The 21745-nt window shown below is 40.0% G+C and overlaps 1 protein-coding gene across 1 annotated transcript in view; it reads right to left on the reverse strand.

Moving 5' to 3' along the window:
* exoc4 (exocyst complex component 4) overlaps window positions 1-21745 on the reverse strand; it is a 544546-nt gene that overhangs the window by 458305 nt on the left and 64496 nt on the right. Inside the window, exon 4 of the mRNA XM_080207649.1 lies at window positions 14640-14737. Coding sequence (XP_080063775.1) covers window positions 14640-14737 — 98 coding nt within the window. The remainder of the gene's footprint in view (window positions 1-14639; window positions 14738-21745) is intronic.

Consider the following 21745-nt stretch of genomic DNA (forward strand, 5'->3'; position numbering starts at 1 on the left):
TCAGTGACTAGTGGGGTACCGCAGGGATCTGTGCTAGCACCCCAACTGTTCACACTTTATGTTAATTATATTGATTTGGAAGAGGGAACTAAATGTATTATCTCCAGATTTGCATATGATACAAAGTTGGGTGGAAGGATAAGCTGTAGGAAGGATGCAGAGATGCTTCAGTGTGATTTGGACAGACTGTGTGAGTGACAGATGCAGTATAATGTGGATAAATGAGGGGTCATCCACCTCAGTAGCAAAAATAGGAAGACAGATTACTATTTGAATGGGTGTAAATTGAGAAGGCAGATAGTCAGCAAGACTTTGGAGACCCCATGACCAGCAGCTGAAAGTAAATGGACAGGTACAACAGGCAGTAAAGAAGGCAAATAGTATTTTGGCCTTCCTAATAAGAGGATTTGAGTATAGGAATAGGTATATTTTACCGCCATTGTATAGGACATTGGTGAGGCTACACCTGGAGTAAGCATGTGCAATTTTGATGTCCTTATCTAAGGAAGGATGTGCTTGCTATGAAGGCAGTGGCAGTGAAGGTTTACCAGACTGATTCCTGGGATGGTAAGACTGTCATATGGAGAGGAACTAAGTTGGTTAGGATTATATTCATTGGAGTTTAGAAGAATGAGAGGGGATCCTGTAGAAGCATAAAATTTTAACAGGATTAGATAGGGTAGATACAGAAAGAATGATCACAATGGTGGATGAGTCCAGAACTAGGTGTCATAGTTTGAGGATAAAGAGTAAACCTTACAGGATTGAGGTGAGGAGAAGTTTCGTCATCAGAGTGGTAAATCTGTGGAATTCACTACCACAGAAAGTGGTTAAGGACAAAACGTTGTGAGATTTCAAGAAGTATAGTTCTTGGTTCTAAAGGGATCAAGAGATGGAATGCAGGATCAGGGTATTGAATCTGAAGATCAGATATGATCATAATGAATAGGGAAAGCAGGCTCAAAGGGCTGAATGGCTTCTACTTTCTGTGTATGTTTCTATGTCTGTCTGACATTGGAGAATCCCGGCCATAAAATCTTCCACACACCAACACGACCAACTTTAATATCAATGAAAATGACATCTAAATAAGAACATGCTGAAACACGTACTAGTTCCATAGGTGTACACAAGTCAGTTTTTTGGCATTTTTAAAATATATAATAACTTCTAATGTGTAACTTATGGCATCCCTGCACCTCAATTCAATTTTCCTCCTCAGCTAGCTGCAATTGATGGAGACTTTGCCATGCACAGTATTTCCATCTGAAGGCATGACTACTTTTGTGGGCAGGGCAATGATTTTTAAACCAATATTAAAACCAGGGGGAAAAAAAAATCAATTTACACTTCACACAGCTTGCATTTAAAATTGGAAAATCTTTCACACTGGTTTGGTTGATTTCAGCTATTGCAAACACCAGGCTGTTTGATTTCCAGTCAAAAATCATTAGATGAGCAACAGAATCATACAAAGATTGAATAAATTGTGGCAAGATTGAATAAATTGTGGTGCTGTGAGACAGCACTGCTGTCTCACAGCACCAGGACCCGGGTTCAAGTTCTGGCTTGGATCGCTCTCTGTCTGTGTGGGATTCCTCCGGGTGCTCCGATTTCCTCCCACAGTCCAAAAAACGTGCTGGTTAGGTGCATTGGCCATGTTAAATTCTCTTTCAGTGCACCCAAATGGGAACCAGTGTGGCAATTAGGGGATTTTCACAGTAACTTAATTGTGGTGTTAATGTAAGCCTACTGTGATACAAATAAACTTAATTTGAACTGCACACATGAAATTCATTCCTGCATCGTGAACTGTACAGTGGTTTAACATGCTAATAATGCTGAAGTTCCAATATATAACTTTATGTATGGCTGTGGTTCAATATTTTCTGCTGCAGAATAGAAACTTTGCCACAACAACATGTCTATTGTTGATACCCTTTCTTTGGTACACAAGACTTCTATTGAAATTAAGTGTAAATTGCTACAAATATTTGCAACACTAAAGCATAACTTCAGCTTGAAAAATAAAGCAGGGCTGGCACTGATAAGGGACAGAATAATCCAATGTCAATTTCTTGGGGAATAGATACTGCAAACAAGCATTTTAACATGATCCCATCAAGTTTCAAGTTACTTCATCATGAACATGCAACGTGGGCAAAATACTTTGAGTATATCCTGTGTTCAAAGATTGAGAAGTAATGTACAGACTTCCCTTAATTCCTGGGGACAGGTAGCAAACATTCCGTCCCCACCAAATCTGTAAATTAAGGATCATAATTTCAGAGCAACACCTCAATGTGATAGAAAATGGAACTGAAAATTCATCAGTAATGATCCTGACGTCTGTTCAATTTCAACACTTAAAAAAAAAGACATCCACTCAATATCAACAATTAACCAAAGCATTTGTGCAAGTCATGAGAACAAGTAAACAACGGTGCAAGTTACACTTTCACGGAACAAATCTTTGTAACTTGAATGATATTGGAGGGAAACCAACTTCTGACGAGCTACTTGTTCTTTGAATTACACTTGCTCCCACAGGTTGCAGAACAATCAATTCATTAATAATAACACGGCATCTCGAAAGCCATAAAGGTAGACCTTGCTGAAATTGCACACATATATTCATTGTTTCAATGGACAACAACGAGCACGTTGTTAATCTAAGAACATAAGAACATAAGAAATAGGAGCAGGGGTAGGCCATCTGGCCCTTCGAGCCTGCCCCGCCATTCAATAAGATCATGGCTGATCTGTCGTGGCTCAGTTCCACTTTCCCGCCCTCTCCCCATAACCCTTAATCCCCTCTCTTATCAAGAACCCATCAACCCGCTTCTTAAAAATATTTAGCGAGGCAGCCTCCACCACTTCAACGGGCAGAGAATTCCAGAGATTCACCACCCTTTGACTGAAGAAGTTCCTCCTCAACTCCGTTCTAAACCGCCTCCCCTTTATCTTGAGGCTGTGCCCCCTAGTCCTACTGTCTTTTTTGAGCGGGAAGAGTCTCTCCACCTCTATCCTATCCATCCCATTCATCATCTTATACGTCTCAATGAGATCTCCCCTCATTCTTCTAAACTCTAACGAGTACAAGCCTAGTTTATTCAGCCTCTCCTCATAGCTCAATCCCCTCAACTCCGGTATCAGCCTAGTAAACCTCCTCTGCACTCCCTCCAGGGCCAAAATATCCTTGCGCAGGTGCGGCGCCCAAAACTGCACACAGTACTCCAGCTGCGGCCTCACCAATGCCCTATACAGCTGCAGCAAGACCTCCCTACTTTTATATTCAATCCCCCTCGCTATGAAGGCCAGCATCCCATTCGCCTTCCTGACCACCTGCTGCACCTGCAAGCTGGGTTTTTACGACTCATGCACAAGGACCCCGAGGTCCCTCTGCACCGTCGCCTGCTGCAGTTTTTCGCCACGTAAGTAATAGTCCTTCCTACCATTCTTCCTACCAAAGTGGACCACCTCACACTTGCCAACATTAAATTCCATTTGCCATTTCCTGGCCCATTTGCCCAGCCTATCTAGATCCTTCTGCAGACTCTCCACACCCTCCGCACAATTTGCCGTTCCCCCAATCTTGGTGTCATCTGCAAATTTTGACACCCTACACTCGGTTCCCTCCTCCAGATCATCTATATAAATGGTAAAAAGCTGAGGCCCCAGCACCGACCCCTGGGGCACTCCACTAGTCACCATCCGCCAATCCGAATTGCACCCGTTGACCCCCACTCTCTGCCTCCTATTTGACAACCAATCCTCTATCCACCGTAAGCACAAAGTGTACAGACAAGACCAGAATGCTGGAATCCTGAGGTCATTTGCAATAAAATATGGGTGTTTAAAAGAAGTGACCTTTGCAACCAGCAATTTGATTTACTCACCAAAGCCAAACACAAAAGATTCATGACCTACGTTCCAAATGTTGTTAGTCACCTCAATTTAGGATTTGCAAAATATACATTTTCTCCCAAATCTTGAACACTACCACCATTCAGTGAGATTTAAGGCAAGTATGTTTTCTCCACAACTACCACAGCCCCAATCTGGCATATGTGTTCTTCAGGACTTTGTCAGCCATTTATTAGTGGTGCTACTGAGGCTCACTTGAAGATGGGCATTGAAATCTCCCACCCAGAGAACGTTGTTTGTTCTTGTTATCCTTCATGAGTCTTCTAAATGATGTTCAACATAGACGAGCACTGATTCATCTGCTGCAAGAGTAAGGAACATGGCAGTCAGCGGAGGTATCCTCACTAATGTTTGGCCTGATGCCATGAAACATCAGGGCTACTCCCTTCTGACTGTACAGCACTGTTTCCACCTCAAGTGTGTCTGACCTGCCAGTGGCAGAGAACATATTCAGGAATGGTGATGGACGATTCTGGGACATTGGTAGCGAGTATGACAAAACCTAAATGGAGGGGCAAAGTGCATCATCCAAAACATGAGGATAATTAAAATATCAATGTATTCACTAGACATGTTTTTAAAATATAGTGCAAAAATATACTCAATGCAAGACAATGAAATGTAATCAACATTATACACCATTTGCTTTGGGGGAAGCATTTGCAAAAAACCCTGAGGCCGTTCAAGCTGGCGGTATTTTTCCACCCCATTGCAGTGAGTGGAGATGTGGCTGGGTGCCAAATTTCTGAGAGCAACAGGAAAAATGACTCCAAAACTGGAGTGCACTAGGAGTGCAATTCAACTTGGATAGGTGAGGGGTCATAAAATGGGTGGCAGTGGGTTGATGAACCATTATTCAACCCATTGGGGGGGTGGGGAGGTGATGGTGGTGGTGGTATTTGCTGAGCAGCCAATCTGCTAACACCCATTTTCTGGCCGCAAAGGTGAATTCACTCAAAGTAAACCAACTATTTTTCTCGATTGGTCTGATGTGAAGGAGCTTAACCACTGAGCATTGTATGTGTTAAGTTTGATGCGAGAAGTTCTGGCTCCTCAGGCTGCACACCACTTAAAGATTATCGCTGTATTTAAAGATTGATGCACTGAAAATGACAAAAGGCACAGACTACCCCATCAAACCTGCAGAGCCCTCCTCACTGACATTTGAACTTTGTGTCAAAACTGGGCAAGTTGTCCCATAATCTGGCACAGTCACACTCGCTACCGATGTCCCGGATTTCTCCATCATCATCATCCCTGCATATGTACTCTGCCACTGGCAGGTCAGACAGACCAGAGGTAGAAACATAGTGCTGCACAGTCAAGCCGAGAAGCCCTGATGTTTCATGGCATCAAGTCAAACATTGGTGAGGATACCTTAGGCTGACTGCCATGTTCCTTGCTCTTGCAGCAGATGAATCAGTGCTCCTCTGTGTTGAGCATCACTTGGAAAACACATGGAGGATAACAAGGGCAAACAATGTTTTCTGGGTGGGAAATTTCAATGTCCATCATCAAGTGAGCCTCATCAGCATCAATAATAAATGGCTGACAGAGTTCTGAAGAACATATGTGCCAGACTGGGGGCTACGGTAGGTAGTGGAGAAAACCTTTTTGCTTTAAACCTCATCAAATCACCTTTCAACGGCAGTACTGGAGAGAGTAATCACAGTTCTTGTACTGGACACAAAACACACTCTCCACCTATTGTGGCATGATGATTTTGCCTGATGGGGTAGGTTCAGAACAGATCAGCTCAAAATTGAGTTTACATGGGAAAGTAAACCATCAGCAGCAGCCAAATTACATTCAATGACAATCTGAAAACTCTTCACCTGGCCTATTCCCCATTTTACCATTACTACTAAGCCAGGGGATCAAATTTTGTTCCAAGAATGCAGAAATGCATGCTAGGAGGAGCAGCAGAGATGCTTAAAAATGAGGTGCCATCCTAGTGAAGCTACATTGCAGGTCTTAATGTATGCTAAATCGAAGAAACAACAATGAAAGATAAGAGGAAGGTGATCCCACAACCAAATCAAGGTCTGTAGTCGTATCACACCTTGTGGTGAATGGCGGTGGATAACTAAACAAATCACGGGGGCTCCACAAACATCCCTATCATCATCAGTGCAAAAGACAAGGCTGAAACATTGTGAAGACTCAGGAAGCACAACTCGAAGGGAACATAGGTTATTACAGAATGCGAAGTAAACCACCACATTCTTGGTTCAGTCAGGAGCTTCCTTTGGATCGCAATATTATTTCCACATAATAAACAATCCCTTAACGTTTCTGGATGTGCTGACCCTTGTTCACATTGCTCCTCCAATTTCCCCAGTCTCACCAAGAATTCAGTGACTGGTTCCCCAGGGAGTCTGGTTGCTGTGTTAAACCTGTAGCGTTGCAATACAACAGATGGTTTAGGGAAATAGTGGTCTGATAGTTTACAGGGATGAAAGAAGATCTGATTGAGTACATAAAAAGGGCCTATAAACGAAGTGTAAGCCAAATGTTTCCTCTTATGGCGCAATCTTGAATAAGAGGTCACAGATATAGGTTGAGGCGTAGTCAGTTTTAAACTGAGATTAGGAGGGTGGTGAATTGTGGAACTTCCTGCCCCATAGTGCAGTCTGAATTGTTGAATTGTTTCAAGAAGGTGATAGACCTATTTCTAATTAAAAAAAGGGATAAGGGGATTGGGGAACAGGTAGGGAGGTGGATTTGAGACCAGGGATGATTGAATGGCAGAGCAATTTGCCAACTTCTGCTCTGAATTCCTATACCTGTTACCAAGGTACCTCACACGCAACAAGCCCCACGAGGAGATGAATCAGTGATTCCCCATGGACTTTGTGAGGATTATCACACATTTTAACCATCATGGATGATCACCGCCAAGGTCCCCAACATGATAGATGCCAGAACTAACCATGCCTCAAGGAAAGCTGTTTCAGTACAGTTACAACATTGGCATCTGCCTGGCAATATGCAAAAATTGCCTTGATATGTATTTGTCCACAAAACACAAGACAAATACAATTCAACCAATTACTACCCTCCCCAGTTTGAACACAGTATTGTGAAGTGCAAATGACAATGTGATCAAGTGGCACTTATTCAGCAACAATCTGCTCATTGTTTGAGTTCTGCCATGGCTCTTCTGATCTGAGCAATTCATTATCAGGCAGCATTTGCTCAAATGTGGCATCGTGGAGCCATTGCAAAACTGGTCAAAGAGAATAAAGTGGTTGTAAAAATCATCTGAGTCCCAAGGTACTACAGCGGTTCCTCAGGGCAGTGCCCTGGCCCAACTATCTTCAACTGTTTCATCAATAACTAACCATCTGCAGTGATGACCCCTTTAAGGACAACAGAGCAGAAGATGGTCACATGGCTTGGGAACCAACCAGGACGAGAGTGGGTAGTCATACCAAGAGTGGAATTCTCTCTTCGGTAGATGAGTCTGAAGACAAGTGGAAGACATGTAGGGATTATGGCAGCTGGTGGGCTGCTCTAGGTCAGCTGGGGAAGGAGGCTGCTCACCTCTGTACCATTTTCCCTTGTTAATAAATACCCTTGAGTTCCTGAGAGTCTGTGAGCGTGTGTTATTACACTCTTCATCAGAAGTGAGAATCCTCATCGAGGACTGTGCAGTATTCAGCACCATTTGTGGCTGATCCAATATTGAGACAGACCATGACTGCATGCTATGAGACCAACACAACATCCAGTTTTGGACTGAAAAGTGGCAAGTAACATACTTGTACTAGTACTGGGCAATTATCATCTTCAACAAAAGAGAATTTAACCATTTCCCTTTGACAATCAACACTATTATATCCTTGTGGTCATCATTGACCAGAAACCCAACTGGGCCAACCACATAAATACTGTGGTGACAAGAGCAGGCTTGGAATTGCGCTGTGAATAAATCACCTCATAACTCTCCAAACCGGTCTACACTGACAAGAAGCACAAGGACAATAAGGCACAGGAAAAATAAGGCACAGGAACAAGATTAGGTCATTTGGTATATCGTACCTGTTCCTCCATTCAACATGCTCATGGTGGATCAAGCACTTGAATATCTTCCCCCCCGCCCCCCCCAACACTATCTGCATAACTCTTTACATATGGACACACCACCACTTACAAGTTGCCCTCTAAGCCCACACCAGCCTGATTTAACTGATTTCCCTGTTCCTTCACTATTCCTGGGTCAAAAATCTGGAAATCCATTTTTAACGGAACTGTGGGTGTACTTACACCACATGGATTGCAGTGGTTCAAGGCAGCAGCGCACTACCACCTTCAACAGCAACAAACTCTGGGCGAGAGTTAAAGTAAGAAATCACGAACACGTGAGGAAAAAAATGTTGAGATTCTTGAATTAGTAAGTCTGTTCCTACTGCTAAATGTGGTTTCCTCAGCTAATGTGCAAGACCCCAAATAAAACATTAAAAAAACACTGTGGTATTCACAGTCTCCTAATCTGGCAATATCAAATACATCAGAATGGAAAGAGTTGCCATCACATTTTATTTTCACATTGGAATGACAGGGCCAATTTGAGTCACTTGTTAGAAAACCAATAGATTTACTTTCTTCACTGACATTGGAATACATTAGTATGGGGTAAAATGTCATTTTTTTCTGAGCTCAGTACAATGGAATACAAATCTAAAACCAATCTGCAGGGTTTGTGTTTATTTTTTCATGACAGAGGTCTACCACAATATAGACTGAGCCTGCCCAAGTCTTGACATTTAATCAATAGACATAAATCACTGAGAATGTTATTAACTGAAAGATATGTCAATGCTGACCAAGCCCCGACAGATTACACAAAAGTAATGGAAAACTGAAGTCGCTCTTATCTAAAGTAATGGCATGCCATTTTAATCCATTTCCTTGGTATGTTCCAGAACATGGTTTTCTTATACTGTTTCCATTGTATAATATGCATTTTACTCTACTGAAGCTTATTAATGATAAATCTACTTTAGCTCATTTTAATTGATTTAAATTTTTAATTTGTCTTGCCTTGACCAGAGGTGCTTTGCTGCTAGATTAAGAATCTTGGAAGTCAGTATTGGTTTTTCAAACCCATCAAATGGAATGCTGATTTGGACTCGAGTACACTGAACTCAATAAGAACAGAAGTGCTGCAAAGGCTCAATGTCAGGAAGCATCTGAGAGAAGAAATGTTAACATTTCAAACTGATGACTCTGGAAAGATAGAAATATAATAGGTTTTGAACAAGAATCAAATACTTTTGACCCATTGTTAAGTATTTAATCCAATGGCAGCAAAGAAAGAAAGCCTATCAGTACTTTGATCAGTGGCTTACTCGAATGGGAAGATTAAAATGATTGTTGCTCTGATGATAACAATAGCACATATTGTAGTTCGCATGTTACTTTCACAGTCGAATTCACATTCTTGTTGAACACTAACAAATATCACCAATGTGGTTAATGGAGTTCCAAAATCATTTAAGACTTGGATCTAAACCCAGATCTTCAAAAAAAGAGCTCCACAAGTAACTATTCCAAAAAGGAGTGCCGTTACATCAACCACATGGTAAAGCGCAAGTTACTTGGCATGACTGCAGTGAATGATCAAAATAACACTATTTTTTGTATAATCTAGAAAGTTAACAAGGATTTGTGATGCATTGTTAGCATTTCTACCTCTGAGCCAGAAGCTATGGGTTCAAATCCCACTCAGGACTTGATAACCCATGGAAATACATTCATAATGGTGCCAAACAGGTTGATTCTCAATCTGCAAATCCTTCCAATATGGTATATGGCAGGCTATAAGAGCTTAAGAGTCTTCTGGTCAGCCAGAGCGTTCAGAAGGCAACAGCAAACCACTGCAGTATCTTGCCAAGTATAATCATGGCTCAACTCACAGCAATCCACGATTGCCAACACCTTTTTAGAACATGGTATCTGAAGAGAGGCACAGATAAATTTAATGTGGCAGTGGGAAACTGCATTTCGGGGTTCAGAATATCCTCAAAATTAATAATGATTCAAATTATTTGAATGGAATAGATCGTGCAAGATTTTTAGGAATGCTGGCATCAAAAAAGGTTTTCAGTTTGATGCAAGACAAAACACTGGAACGGGCGAAGAATGTATTTGCCGTGCATTGTTATAGTAGAACACAATTCAAATGCCTACATACACACAAACCAAAAGTAGTGTTGCTCTCTATATAGCACTACGGTTAGGTGTATTAGCCAATCTTAATTCTCCGTCAGTGTACCCAAATAGGCGTGATGATTAGGGGAGTTTCACAGTAACTTAATTGCAGTGTTAACGTAAGCCTACTTGTGACACTAATAAATAACTTTGAAACTTCTTTTGATGGCAGTCATGCTACAAGTGATATGAGCATTTTAATTGCATTTACATTTATAGTAAATTGCTAGACTTTACTCTAAACCAGCGATGGGCAACCTATGCTAGTGAGTGGGCCACATGAGTGGCCCTCCATCTCTGTGGGCCACAAGATTGAAATCCAGCATATGCATTAACCATGACCCCATGAATAAAATTAAGTGCATTTATTACACATTGAATATTTACACTTACCTTACATATATTACAATTCACTCTGCTTATAAACACTAATACAAGCTACAACTGAAAGTTATACATTTCTTAAATACAAAAATGTGCGCTTTGGATACTTATTTTATTTATATTTACCTTTAAATTAATAAAAAGTAGCGTTCCCAATAAATTTTAATGCTACTGCTATTAAAACTTAATAATAAAGAAAACCTTAGTTATAATAAATTATTGAAGTATTTTAAGATAAATGAGGAAAACTAACCAATTCCTCCACTTTCATTCTTGCTCTTTCCTGCATCCTTACATTTCTTGGTTCCACAGTCTTGCTCTTTCTCATGGTATTTTATCCCCCTTGCTCTGTTCTCAGTCTTACTCTTTCTCACAATCTTTTATTCTCCTTGCTCCACTCTCATTCTTGCTTTCTCATATTCCTTTATCTCCTGGCTCCTCCCTCTTCTTACACTCTCATTCTCTCACCAAAATGTCTCATGGGTCACAGTTAGAACTCTGATGGACTGCAGGTTGCCCACCACTCGTTTAAACTGTGCTTAAATCACAACTAATTTAGAGTTGGGATATTCTATTGCACAGCAGCAGAAATTAGTCTCTAGCTTTCTCCTGGATACTTAATGTTATTCAATGGCAAATTTATTGCAAGGAACAAATGCTTACAGAAAAAAAATACTGTAATGGCATCATTTCTTCCCTTTCACTCTGTAGAGTGTACTCAACACAAGAGTCATTTATTTTCTCGTGGGGAGCTTTTGCAATCATAATTGCTAAACTGCCCAAGTAACAAAACATTTAAACTGTGCAGTCTATTACAAGTAATTACTTTTATGAATGGGAATTTGTCACATGCATCTCCAAATTAAAAAAAGTACGATACACTAATTGGTTGCATCTCATTATACCCTTCAAGCAATAATCGTACTATTTGTTGTACCACTCTGCAGTGTCCATGCTTATTCACCTAGCAAAGGGCCAACCGTTAAAAATGTATAATACTAGATGAAAGTCAAATATTTACTGTTTATGAGATGAACATCAATAAACTGCAAGATCGCAATTAAGGCAAGTGGATTGGGTAATGTCAAAAAATAACAGTACACAGCTTGAGTTGTTCATTAGCAAAACAAGCAAGGTTTTAATTATCTCAAATTGTTGACTTCTTTAAAAATAATAGATTGTGATTTTTTAAAAATTAAGTCCACTTCTGAAATTTGTGGGTAAAAACAGTTTGATACAAGTGGCTCAACATGCATGTGGCACCAGTTACGGTATATTGATCATACTGGTAAACAAATCACTGGTTCATGACTCGTAAAACCTTCAAGATATAAACCACAGGAAGCAAAAAAAGAGTGCAGAGGATGACTGATATTGGACATGATGCTAAGTGTTATTAAGTAGTCAAATGAACTTGGCAGTTTTAACTTCAAATCAAATATGATCAGATTTTTCAGCTATGCATTTTAGAAATAAAAAATACAACATTAAGGCAAAACAAAATTGTTGAGTGGATTATACTTGGATACATCAACAGTAAAGAAGATTTTTAAAAACAAAGTTCTCATTCAGAGCTTGATTTTATCTTATTGCCTTTCTTTCTTATTACTCTTGCGGGTAAGGAATGAATTTAGTCCCATAGCCATCTCAGACCTTTATCAATTTTGTACATTGATTACTACATAAGGATGCTGCCGTGGGTTGCCCTGAATTCATAAGTCACTGGAAAAAAGTTGCAGCGCCACCCCACTCCCACCGCCATAAAAAAATTTAAGAATGGCTGGTAAAACGCTTCTCTTTGAGATATACAACGTGAATTCTTGGAAAATCTGATGGATCAAAACTAGAACTCAGGCCAAGTTCATAGAACACTCAAGAGCAAAACATTAAACTTTTGCTAGATGATGAAGCTAAAAGTCCAGATTGCCAAGACCATTGAATTCATCAGCCACATTGCCTGAAGAGATAAGGAACATCTGGGAACCCTCCAGCTAAACAATAAGAATTTGCATTTATATCGTACCATTAATGTAGGAAAATATCCCAAAGTACTCCACAAAGGCATAATCAGAACTAAATATGTGCTGATCCAAAGAACATTTATAGTCCAAAAATGCAAGCAAGCTCATGCAATGTAAATATATCAGAATGAGATGTTGACCCAGGAGAGGAGGAACATCACAATAATAGTGAAACATTAAATTGCCAAATATTCCCAGAGGTGGTCACGAGCATCTGTGGGATACAGATCTGTCCAATGCCAATAGAAACAATTTCATCCTTTCAAGTTGAATGAAATCAAGAAATCATGTTCAAAGTAACATTTTCTTTGCAATATGCAAAAATAGACTGTAAATGCAGCAGATTAAACCCTTTCAACAGTCAGTAAAATCTTTTTGCAATACAAGAAATTAAACCATAAAATCTTGGATACTAAACGTCACTTAGTTCTGTATCAACAAGAACACAGCCAATCCAGAATTGCTGCATTATATTTTCAAACTATTATACAACTGGAGTTGGGAACAACTTAAATTATTAGTTAACAATATCTGTCCAAGTACTCCATGCACTCAATTTCATATTGTGTGCGCAATAGCGACAATCTTTTAAATCACAGATCCTGTTTCCAACTTCACCTTTGACATGGAGGTCAACTCAAAAGTACACTGCATGATCTTCATGGGTAAATAGGTTGGATACATTTGTACAACTGTTCAAAGTCATGGAAATTATTTTTTTGACTGATTATACAACATAGAGGCAACACAAAATTGTAGGCATCTGATAATATTTAGGATTTTCTGGTACATTTTAAGCCAATTCTTTATTATGAAGATTCACCTGACGCACCTATTTCTTACGCTGTTGATGAATTTACCAACTGCTTTATTAGACCATCTTTTAAGCAGAGAAGAGCCTCTTCCTATTCATTCTCAACCAGAACACATGAACCCAGAAAATAAAACAAATGTGTCAATAAAGTGCTTAAGAAAAAAAATGTTGTAACAGTAGCTTTTTTCAACTTCTGGTGTACACAATTACTGTCCAAGACAGCTACATCCCAGACTCTGTGGGAATCTGACCGGCTGCAGGCTCAGAGCTACATGCCTCTCAAACAAATGGCAGGAAGTATACTTGCATTACATTTCCCCCTTGGGGCATTAATTCCAACTGCCTCCTGAGTAGGCTTTTCAAATTACCATCAGGACTAACATTCTCTGATCTCAAAAGCCCTATAAAACTTTTGCCAGTGAGAACAGAGAGTTTACTGCACAGCCTAAATTCCATTCACTGCAGCGACATTGGAGAATTACGGCCACGGGCCATGTCAGAGAATGCCAGCCCTTGTCTGCTACCCATACAAACATACTTGAAATTGCCAACGTGTTAAAAAGTTCACTCATTTAAGTGTCAAATACTCTAATAAGGACTAGTTATGCACCATGAAAGGTAAATACATACATAAATACCCTTTTCTGGCTCTCAATTATTCAAACACTTATCTTTTCCTCAATATAGATCGGTTTGATGAATTTCAAACCATATCTATCCAATATTAGGATATCAGGCTAATTTAGGGTCTCAGGAGATGATTATCCTTGCCCTTTTATGAGTTGCCCATGCTTGGGGTGATGAACCATGGCAAATGGTGAAAATTTAAATCATAAATCCTGTTTCTAACTTCACCTTTGACATGGAGGTAATCTCAAAAGCACACTGTGGTCTTCATGGGTAAACAGGTTGGATACATTTGTACAACTGTTCAAAGTTATGGAAATTATTTTTTGACTGATTACTACAACATACAGAGGCGGAAGAGCTAGAACTTGAGGGACAACGATAACTAGCAGGTGGAGGATCCTTCAGTAAGAGGACTTGCTTTTCCTTGAAGCACACAAATGCAACAGGAAACCACCTGGTTTATTCCCCCCTCCACCCCACTCCAAGTCATTTGATTATTGAAATTGGAAGTGAGACACTCCCTCAAGCAGCTTAAGAGGGATATGCAAGACCAAGTGGTGTAGTGAAAAAAGGCAGATGACCAGCCAACAGGTTGATCATGACTATGCTATCCTACAATGACAGCCAATCTGCATTGAGATACTCACCAGACGTGCTACCGGAATTGCTGTATTGTGAGTTGTCCAGAAATTTCCGGGAGTTGACCTCAATAACAGGAACAGGAGACGTGTCCTTCCCAAGCAAGCTGTACAAAAAATAAATCCTGTCAATTATTGTCTCAAAAATTAATTAGCTAAGTATCAAATCAACAAAAGCAAAAGGCACCAAATGTTGGCAATCTGAGATAAAAGCAGGAGATTTGAGAAATAAAATCAACATGGGAGGCTGCATTTCTGAAGTGAGAAATGCAGAGTTAATGTTTCAGGATTCAGATCAAAAGCCAGTAACAAGTCAAAAGTACCAAGCAAGCTTCCATCATCTACAGACTTCAATAGTATTAACTATAGCACTAATGCTTCATTTTCATTGCCTGTGCCAGGAAAATTCAAATCATGAGTGGAGGATCACAATCACAGCCAATTGGGTCACTATGTCTGTGGTGACAAGTCAGAACTGTGGCCAGAAATCAGAACTAAATACTCTGGTGACACAGTTTTCATGTCATAAGTGGGCTTACTGCAATGAAGTTACTGTGAAAATGCTTCAGTCGCCACACTCCTGCGTCTGTTCGGGTACATGGAGGGAGAATTTAACATGGTTGATGCAACTCACCAGCACGTCTTTTGGACAGAGGGAAGAAACCCAAGCACCTGGAAGAAACCCATGCAGACAAAGGGAGAACCCAAGCCAGGATTCAAACTCGGGTCCCTGGCACTGTGAGGTAGCAGCGCTAACCACTGTACCATCGAGGTGATAACACATTTAAAGTTTTTTGAGCAAACAATGCTAGAATGAATTCAGATAGGAGGTGACAAGTTAGTTATATCGTGCAGGAAGAGCAAGGCTTTCCCCAATTTAAAAGAAACAAACATATTGTGAGGAAAAGTTGGTAGGAAGGTGCAACTTTAATAGCCAAAGTCACTGGGTGATTACACAAGTCCCATGAATTACAAAAAAGTGACGAATGAATAGCTGTGATGAAACAAAGTATGCAGTTTCACTGCACCAAACAAACCACAGAGATTCAGCTTTGAGTCTGCGTTACTCTGGGGAATAGATTTGTCTTGGGAAAACCAACATGACTCCCAAAATTGCTTCTACATTAAAAGCTATAGGAAACTCTGATGGCACATTGCTAAACAATCAGAGAGTAAGGCAGGCTGAAATTAGTTACGAAACAGTTAGATAGGCTTTCTTATTCAGCAGATAAATGGAGTGGCATGGTGGCATTGTGGTTAGCATTACTGCCTCACAGCACAGGGATCCAGGTTCAATTCCTGGCTTGGGTCACTGTCTGTGCAGGCTCTGCACGTTCTCCCCCATATCTGCACGGGCTTCCTCCGGGTGCTCCAGTTTCCTCCCACAGTCCAAAAGATGTGTTGGTTAGGTGTGTTGGCCATGCCAAATTCTCCCTCAGTATACCTGAGCAGGCGCCGGAGTGTGGCGACCTTGGGTCCAGCATTTGCTAAAAAATTCTGATTGAAAAAAATCTTAATTTGAGAAGTTTAAACATCAAATATAACAGAGAAACTTTGGAAAAGTAGGTGCTAATAAATTAAAAGCAATACAGATTTGTATTGCAAATCAGTAGACCAAATTCTTTAACAAATAATCAGAGTGGGTGAAAAAAGTAGCGCTGTTGATGTTGTCCACATGGAATTGCAGAAAGCATGTTATAAAGTACACTATGTAACACTATGTGCATCCTCTCGTTTCCTTCTCTACGAACAATATGCTTTATCTGCAGAGTGTGTAAGAAACACTACTTTTCACTGTATACCAATACATGTGACAACGATAAATCCAACCAAAAATTAGATCCAATGCATAACAGACCTGTTACAAAATTTAAAAACCATGGGATTGAAGGGATAATGGTGATAATGTAACAAAATCGACAAAGGGTCAGAAAGCAACAGTAAATGGTTGTTATTCGAGGCTTTGGTGGGGAGAGTGGTAGTGGTGGCAGTGATGCACCCCATGATCGCAATTAAGAACATTGCTCTTCTTAACATATATTTCCTGTACTTGGAATTTACAGGATAAAATTTCAAAGTTCATAAGTCAAAGCAAACACAGAAATGGGGCATACAATGAGGAGGATGGTAAGAGGAGGAGGCTGGTAAAATAAACAGACACATAATTGAATTAAGTTTCATCTGTTAAGTGTGGAAAGATAGATGGATAGATTTGAGGTATGAAGGTGGTAAATAATAACATAAGAACATAAGAAATAGGAGCAGGAGTAGGCCATCTAGCCCCTCGAGCCTGCCCTGCCATTCAATAAGATCATGGCTGATCTGTTGTGGCTCAGTTCCACATTCCCACCCTCTCCCCATAACCCTTAATCCCCTTGCCTATTAAAAACCTATCAACCCGTGTCTTAAAAATATTGAGCGAGGCAGCTTCCATCACTTCAACGGGCAGAGAATTCCAGAGATTCACACCCTTTGAGTGAAGAAGTTCCTCCTCAACTCCGTTCTAAACCACCTCCCCTTTATCTTGAGGCTGTGCCCTCTAGTCCTACTGTCCTTTCTGAGCGGGAAGAGTCTCTCCACCTCTATCCTATCCATCTCATTCATCATCTTATATGTCTCAATGAGATCTCCCCTCATTCTTCCAAACTCTAACAAGTACAATCCTAGTTTATTCAGCCTCTCCTCATAGTTCAACCCCCTCAACTCTGGAATCAGCCTAGTAAACCTCCTCTGCACTCCCTCCAAGGCCAAAATATCCTTGGGTAAGTGCGGCAACCAAAACTGCACACAGTACTCCAGCTGTGGCCTCACCAGTGCCCTATACAGCTGCAGCAAGACCTCCCTACTTTTATATTCAATTCCCCTCGCTATGAAGGCCAGCATCCCATTCGCCTTCCTGACCACCTGCTGCACCTGCAGGCTGGGTTTTTGCGACTCATGCACAAGGACCCCGAGGTCCCTCTGCACTGTCACATGCTGCAGTTTTTCGCCACGCAAGTAATAATCCTTCCTACCATTATTCCTACCAAAGTGGACCACCTCGCACTTGCCAACATTAAATTCCATTTGCCAGTTCCTGGCCCATTCGCCCAGCCTATCTAGATCCTTCTGCAGACTCTCCACACCCTCCGCGCAATTTGCCGTTCCACCAATCTTGGTGTCATCAGCAAATTTCGACACCATACACTCGGTTCCCTCCTCCAGATCATCTATAGAAATGGTGAACAGCTGAGGCCCCAGCACCGACCCGTGGGGCACTCCACTAGTCACCAACCGCCAATCCGAATAGCATCCACTGACCCCCACTCTCTGCCTCCTATTTGACAGCCAATCCTCTATCCACGCTAACACCCTACCCCCAACTCCATGCCCCCTGACCTTCTGCAATAACCTCTTGTGCGGCACCTTGTCAAACACCTTCTGAAAAATCAAGAAACACCACATCCACCGCCCTAGACACATCCTCATAGAACTCCAATAAATTCGTCAGACACGACTTCCCCTTAATGAATGAGGAAAGGCACAATTTGAAAAGAGACACGGAACCAGAAAGATCAGGGTACAAAAACGGATGTATATATAATTTTTTTTGAAGGTGGCAAGACACCCAAGAAGGCTGATTTGTCATATAAGGACCTTTGCTTTATAAATTGAACAGAGAGTATAAAAGTAAGGATGTTATTGTAAACCTTCATAAATCAATGATTAGGCCTCTAATTCAAATAACTTGAAAATTTAAATCCACTAGTTGATCACTATATGAATAATTGAAGTGTGACTAGCTTAAGTCATGAGTATATCCAAAAATCGACATTATTGGAAAATTACAGAAAAAGAACTCAAGATATAAATTGAAATCAAAATAATCTTTTCAAATATTAGTGGATATAAATACCGAAATGGAGGCTCTATTAGATTCCTTATCATTTGTACCATTAGTGTGGTATAAGCCCGGTGAATAATTGAAGTGTGGTTTTATTACTGAAAAGACATCGTTCAATATCAAGACTATAATCTCATCACGCAAGGCTTACAGTTTATTCAATCATAAATCATTCAACAAGTTTTTTCTTAAAAAAAAAACTGACCCATTAGTTTTTATGTATTGCTGTTCAACTTGAATGATTTTCTTTGCATTTACAGGAAATGGGTCTACACACACAAATCACCACATGGCAAACTTTAAAGCCTACTGTGGTGAGATGCTCACCAGTACAAAGGGAGGAGAAGTGGAGAAATTGCAACCATGAGAAAAGAAGAACTCCATCTTGCTTGAAGTGTTAAGATTTCTGCTTGGGACTTCTTATAAATTTTCAGCTAGGTGGAACGTTTTACACTAGCTTCCTGTGAAATCAACACAACTTATTCTTGACGTTCTCTAGAAAATACACAATTAGGCAAACTCAGTGGAGTTGACTTTGCTCGACACTCAGTATGTGTGACTGGCTACAGAAAGATCCTCATCAAGTCAACATTGATTAAAAGCTTGGCACTGTGAAACAACAAAGCATGCAAGTTTGCCCTCGTGACACAGTCTAGAACAGTTACTTCAACAGCTGTTTTATCAGCGTACGTCTTGCAAGGAAGGTATCCAATGTTGAAAATCAAGAAATGCAGTATCCACGTGACATAAGCTGTCAAACACCTGAATGGGAGGTATTTGTCGCCAGCTATCCTTGAGCTCCCATTCACTCATTCCCACCATCTATTTCCAAGTCATGGTGTGTGAAACAGAAGGGTGCACCAAGGAAGGATTAAAGTACACAATTCTAACATTCTACAACTGACAAAAAGCCCCAAGTGTTCACATCACACAGTTCTGCAGAATCTTGAGGGAACACTGTAAAGTGGACCCCTGTTACTGTTGATTCTCACATATTGAGAGCTGTCTGTATGAGAATCTTTTATTTGCAATCCATCATGGTTTCACAAAACTATTTTGTGGATGTGAATACTTCCTGTGAAACCAATACCACTTCACTGAGCTGCATAACTAGTACAACAAACATCCAGTCAATCATTTTACATTAAAGTTCATTAGCTTCCAAAAATTACAATTATTCCAGATCTGATTAAAAATTAAATCCGATAAATTTCAGCCAAATGTAGGCAAAACTAAGTGCATCATAGTAACTTAAAAAGTTTGTAAGTCAAATGTGTAAGTAGTGCAACTTAAACCAATAATAGCTTTACTGCGCCAGGTGTGCAGGCATAAAAAGCATTGCAACTTTTGATCTGCTTTATTTCACAAAATTTTCCATAAATCTAGGCTGGATTGAGTTGTTGATGAACAGCAGAGATTGATTTAAGACGCCGAACAAAAAAGAAAATTGCATCTGCAGGCTGAAATGCACTTGAAATCAAACCAAAGGGAATTTGACTTGACATTAGGCAATTCCAGCATGGCAGTGATTCAAAAAGGATTACTTCCCATTTTAGGATTGGCTTTAATTTCATGACACCCAAGTTGATTCATCAATCACCTTTTTGTGAAGCATATCAATTCAAAGAAATTGCACTTATGCCTATGAAAAGTGAAATTTACTACATTTTTTGCAAAAATATATTTTATTCACATAAAATCTGAAAAACATTTCCAATTAAACAGTTAAAGTACAACAAAATTTACATTTTCTCCAGAGATCTAATGCACTGAGGTGCTTCAATTCACTAATAAGAACATTACATATATTTCAATATTCTCATATAGTGAGCAAAATTCTTTACAAAAGTCTATACATTGCTCATGTGGTGCTTCAATAAAGTTACACAGCACTTTTTTTACTCCACCTTGGTGGACCAGGGAAACAAATCCATTCCTTGCTTGCTTTAAAGACCAAATTCAAAATCCAACTGAATCCAATTCAAGGTTCCTCAAAAGAGACAAACAAGATCCAAGCTGACAAGATGAGGCACTGCACCCCATCTTGGGCTTGATCTGACACTTAATCTTCACCAAAAGGCTGAGAAGCGAAAATTTACATTTTTTTAAATTTACTGTTAACATGAGAGAATTAAGGGAGCCAAATTTTAAAGACATCACCAGGCTTAGTCTGGGGTGCCTTCTGCAAGGCTTTTCAGTGTTAGTCCAGCAGATGTTAGGAACAAGATCATTTTCCATTCTCCTTTCAGAAAATAGTGCATGAGGGAACTTATAAGCTATAAAAGCAAAAACAAATTTATCAGTGGTTTTCCATAAAGATAAACCAGAGAGGGATAAATGACCATCAGATACAATACGCAGATTTTGCATGCCAGAGTGATGCAGCCTCTTTCTGTATAGCTTGTTGCAATTTGGGATAAATATGCTATCTACTGTAGCTTTCAAAGTGCTGCCTCCACAGGTTTATGCTCCTGATCTCGCATTCAGACTGCTTCAATAAAAACAGCTGTCAGTTAACCACTAACAAGAACTAAGGACTGTAATCGGGTTAAAGTTATTTGGAACGATCTATTGAGTTCTGCACTCCCCAAACTATTCAACATACTCCTTTTCAATCAGCTGACAAATAAATACTTTACTATCTATCACTTCAGTTTCAAGAAACTCAAGTTCACTGTATGAGATATTGATTGATGTGCGTTTTCATGACAGTTATTTATATTACCACCCCAATGAAATACATCAGAATCTATCTTGTTTTCTATTTCATCTTCGGAGTAAATCCTTGTGAGTTATTGCTTTAGATCTTATTTAAGCGGAAAAGGGTTTCTGTTGCTCAAAGCTGTTCAACAAAGATCAATTCTGAGTTATTGGTGCCGTAAATTCTAAAGGCCTGTTAAACTTTGTATATAATTCTCATTGCATGCATCACCACTTATTTAAGTGTTAACTCTTGAAACACCAGGTATAGTATCCATTCAGCTCTATGCAAAAATTTCCTACACAACCAATACTGGCTGGAGAATAAGGTTGCAGGTAATTTCTTCTCCTTTGGTTCAGAATATTTTTGGATTTTATTAGGAATTTGTTTTAGGAACTGATGAAAATGAAGATTGCAAGTGTATGTACCTATGATTATGGACATGGATGCCATCCAGCAGGTACATGGTACATACACTTACACTGCAGGAAAGGATGTCCCAAGGCATGGTACATTGGGGAGAACATGCAG

This window comes from Carcharhinus amblyrhynchos, chromosome 19 (assembly GCF_965287045.1).
Source record: "Carcharhinus amblyrhynchos chromosome 19, sCarAmb.v2.hapA, whole genome shotgun sequence".
Lineage (NCBI taxonomy): Eukaryota > Metazoa > Chordata > Chondrichthyes > Carcharhiniformes > Carcharhinidae > Carcharhinus > Carcharhinus amblyrhynchos.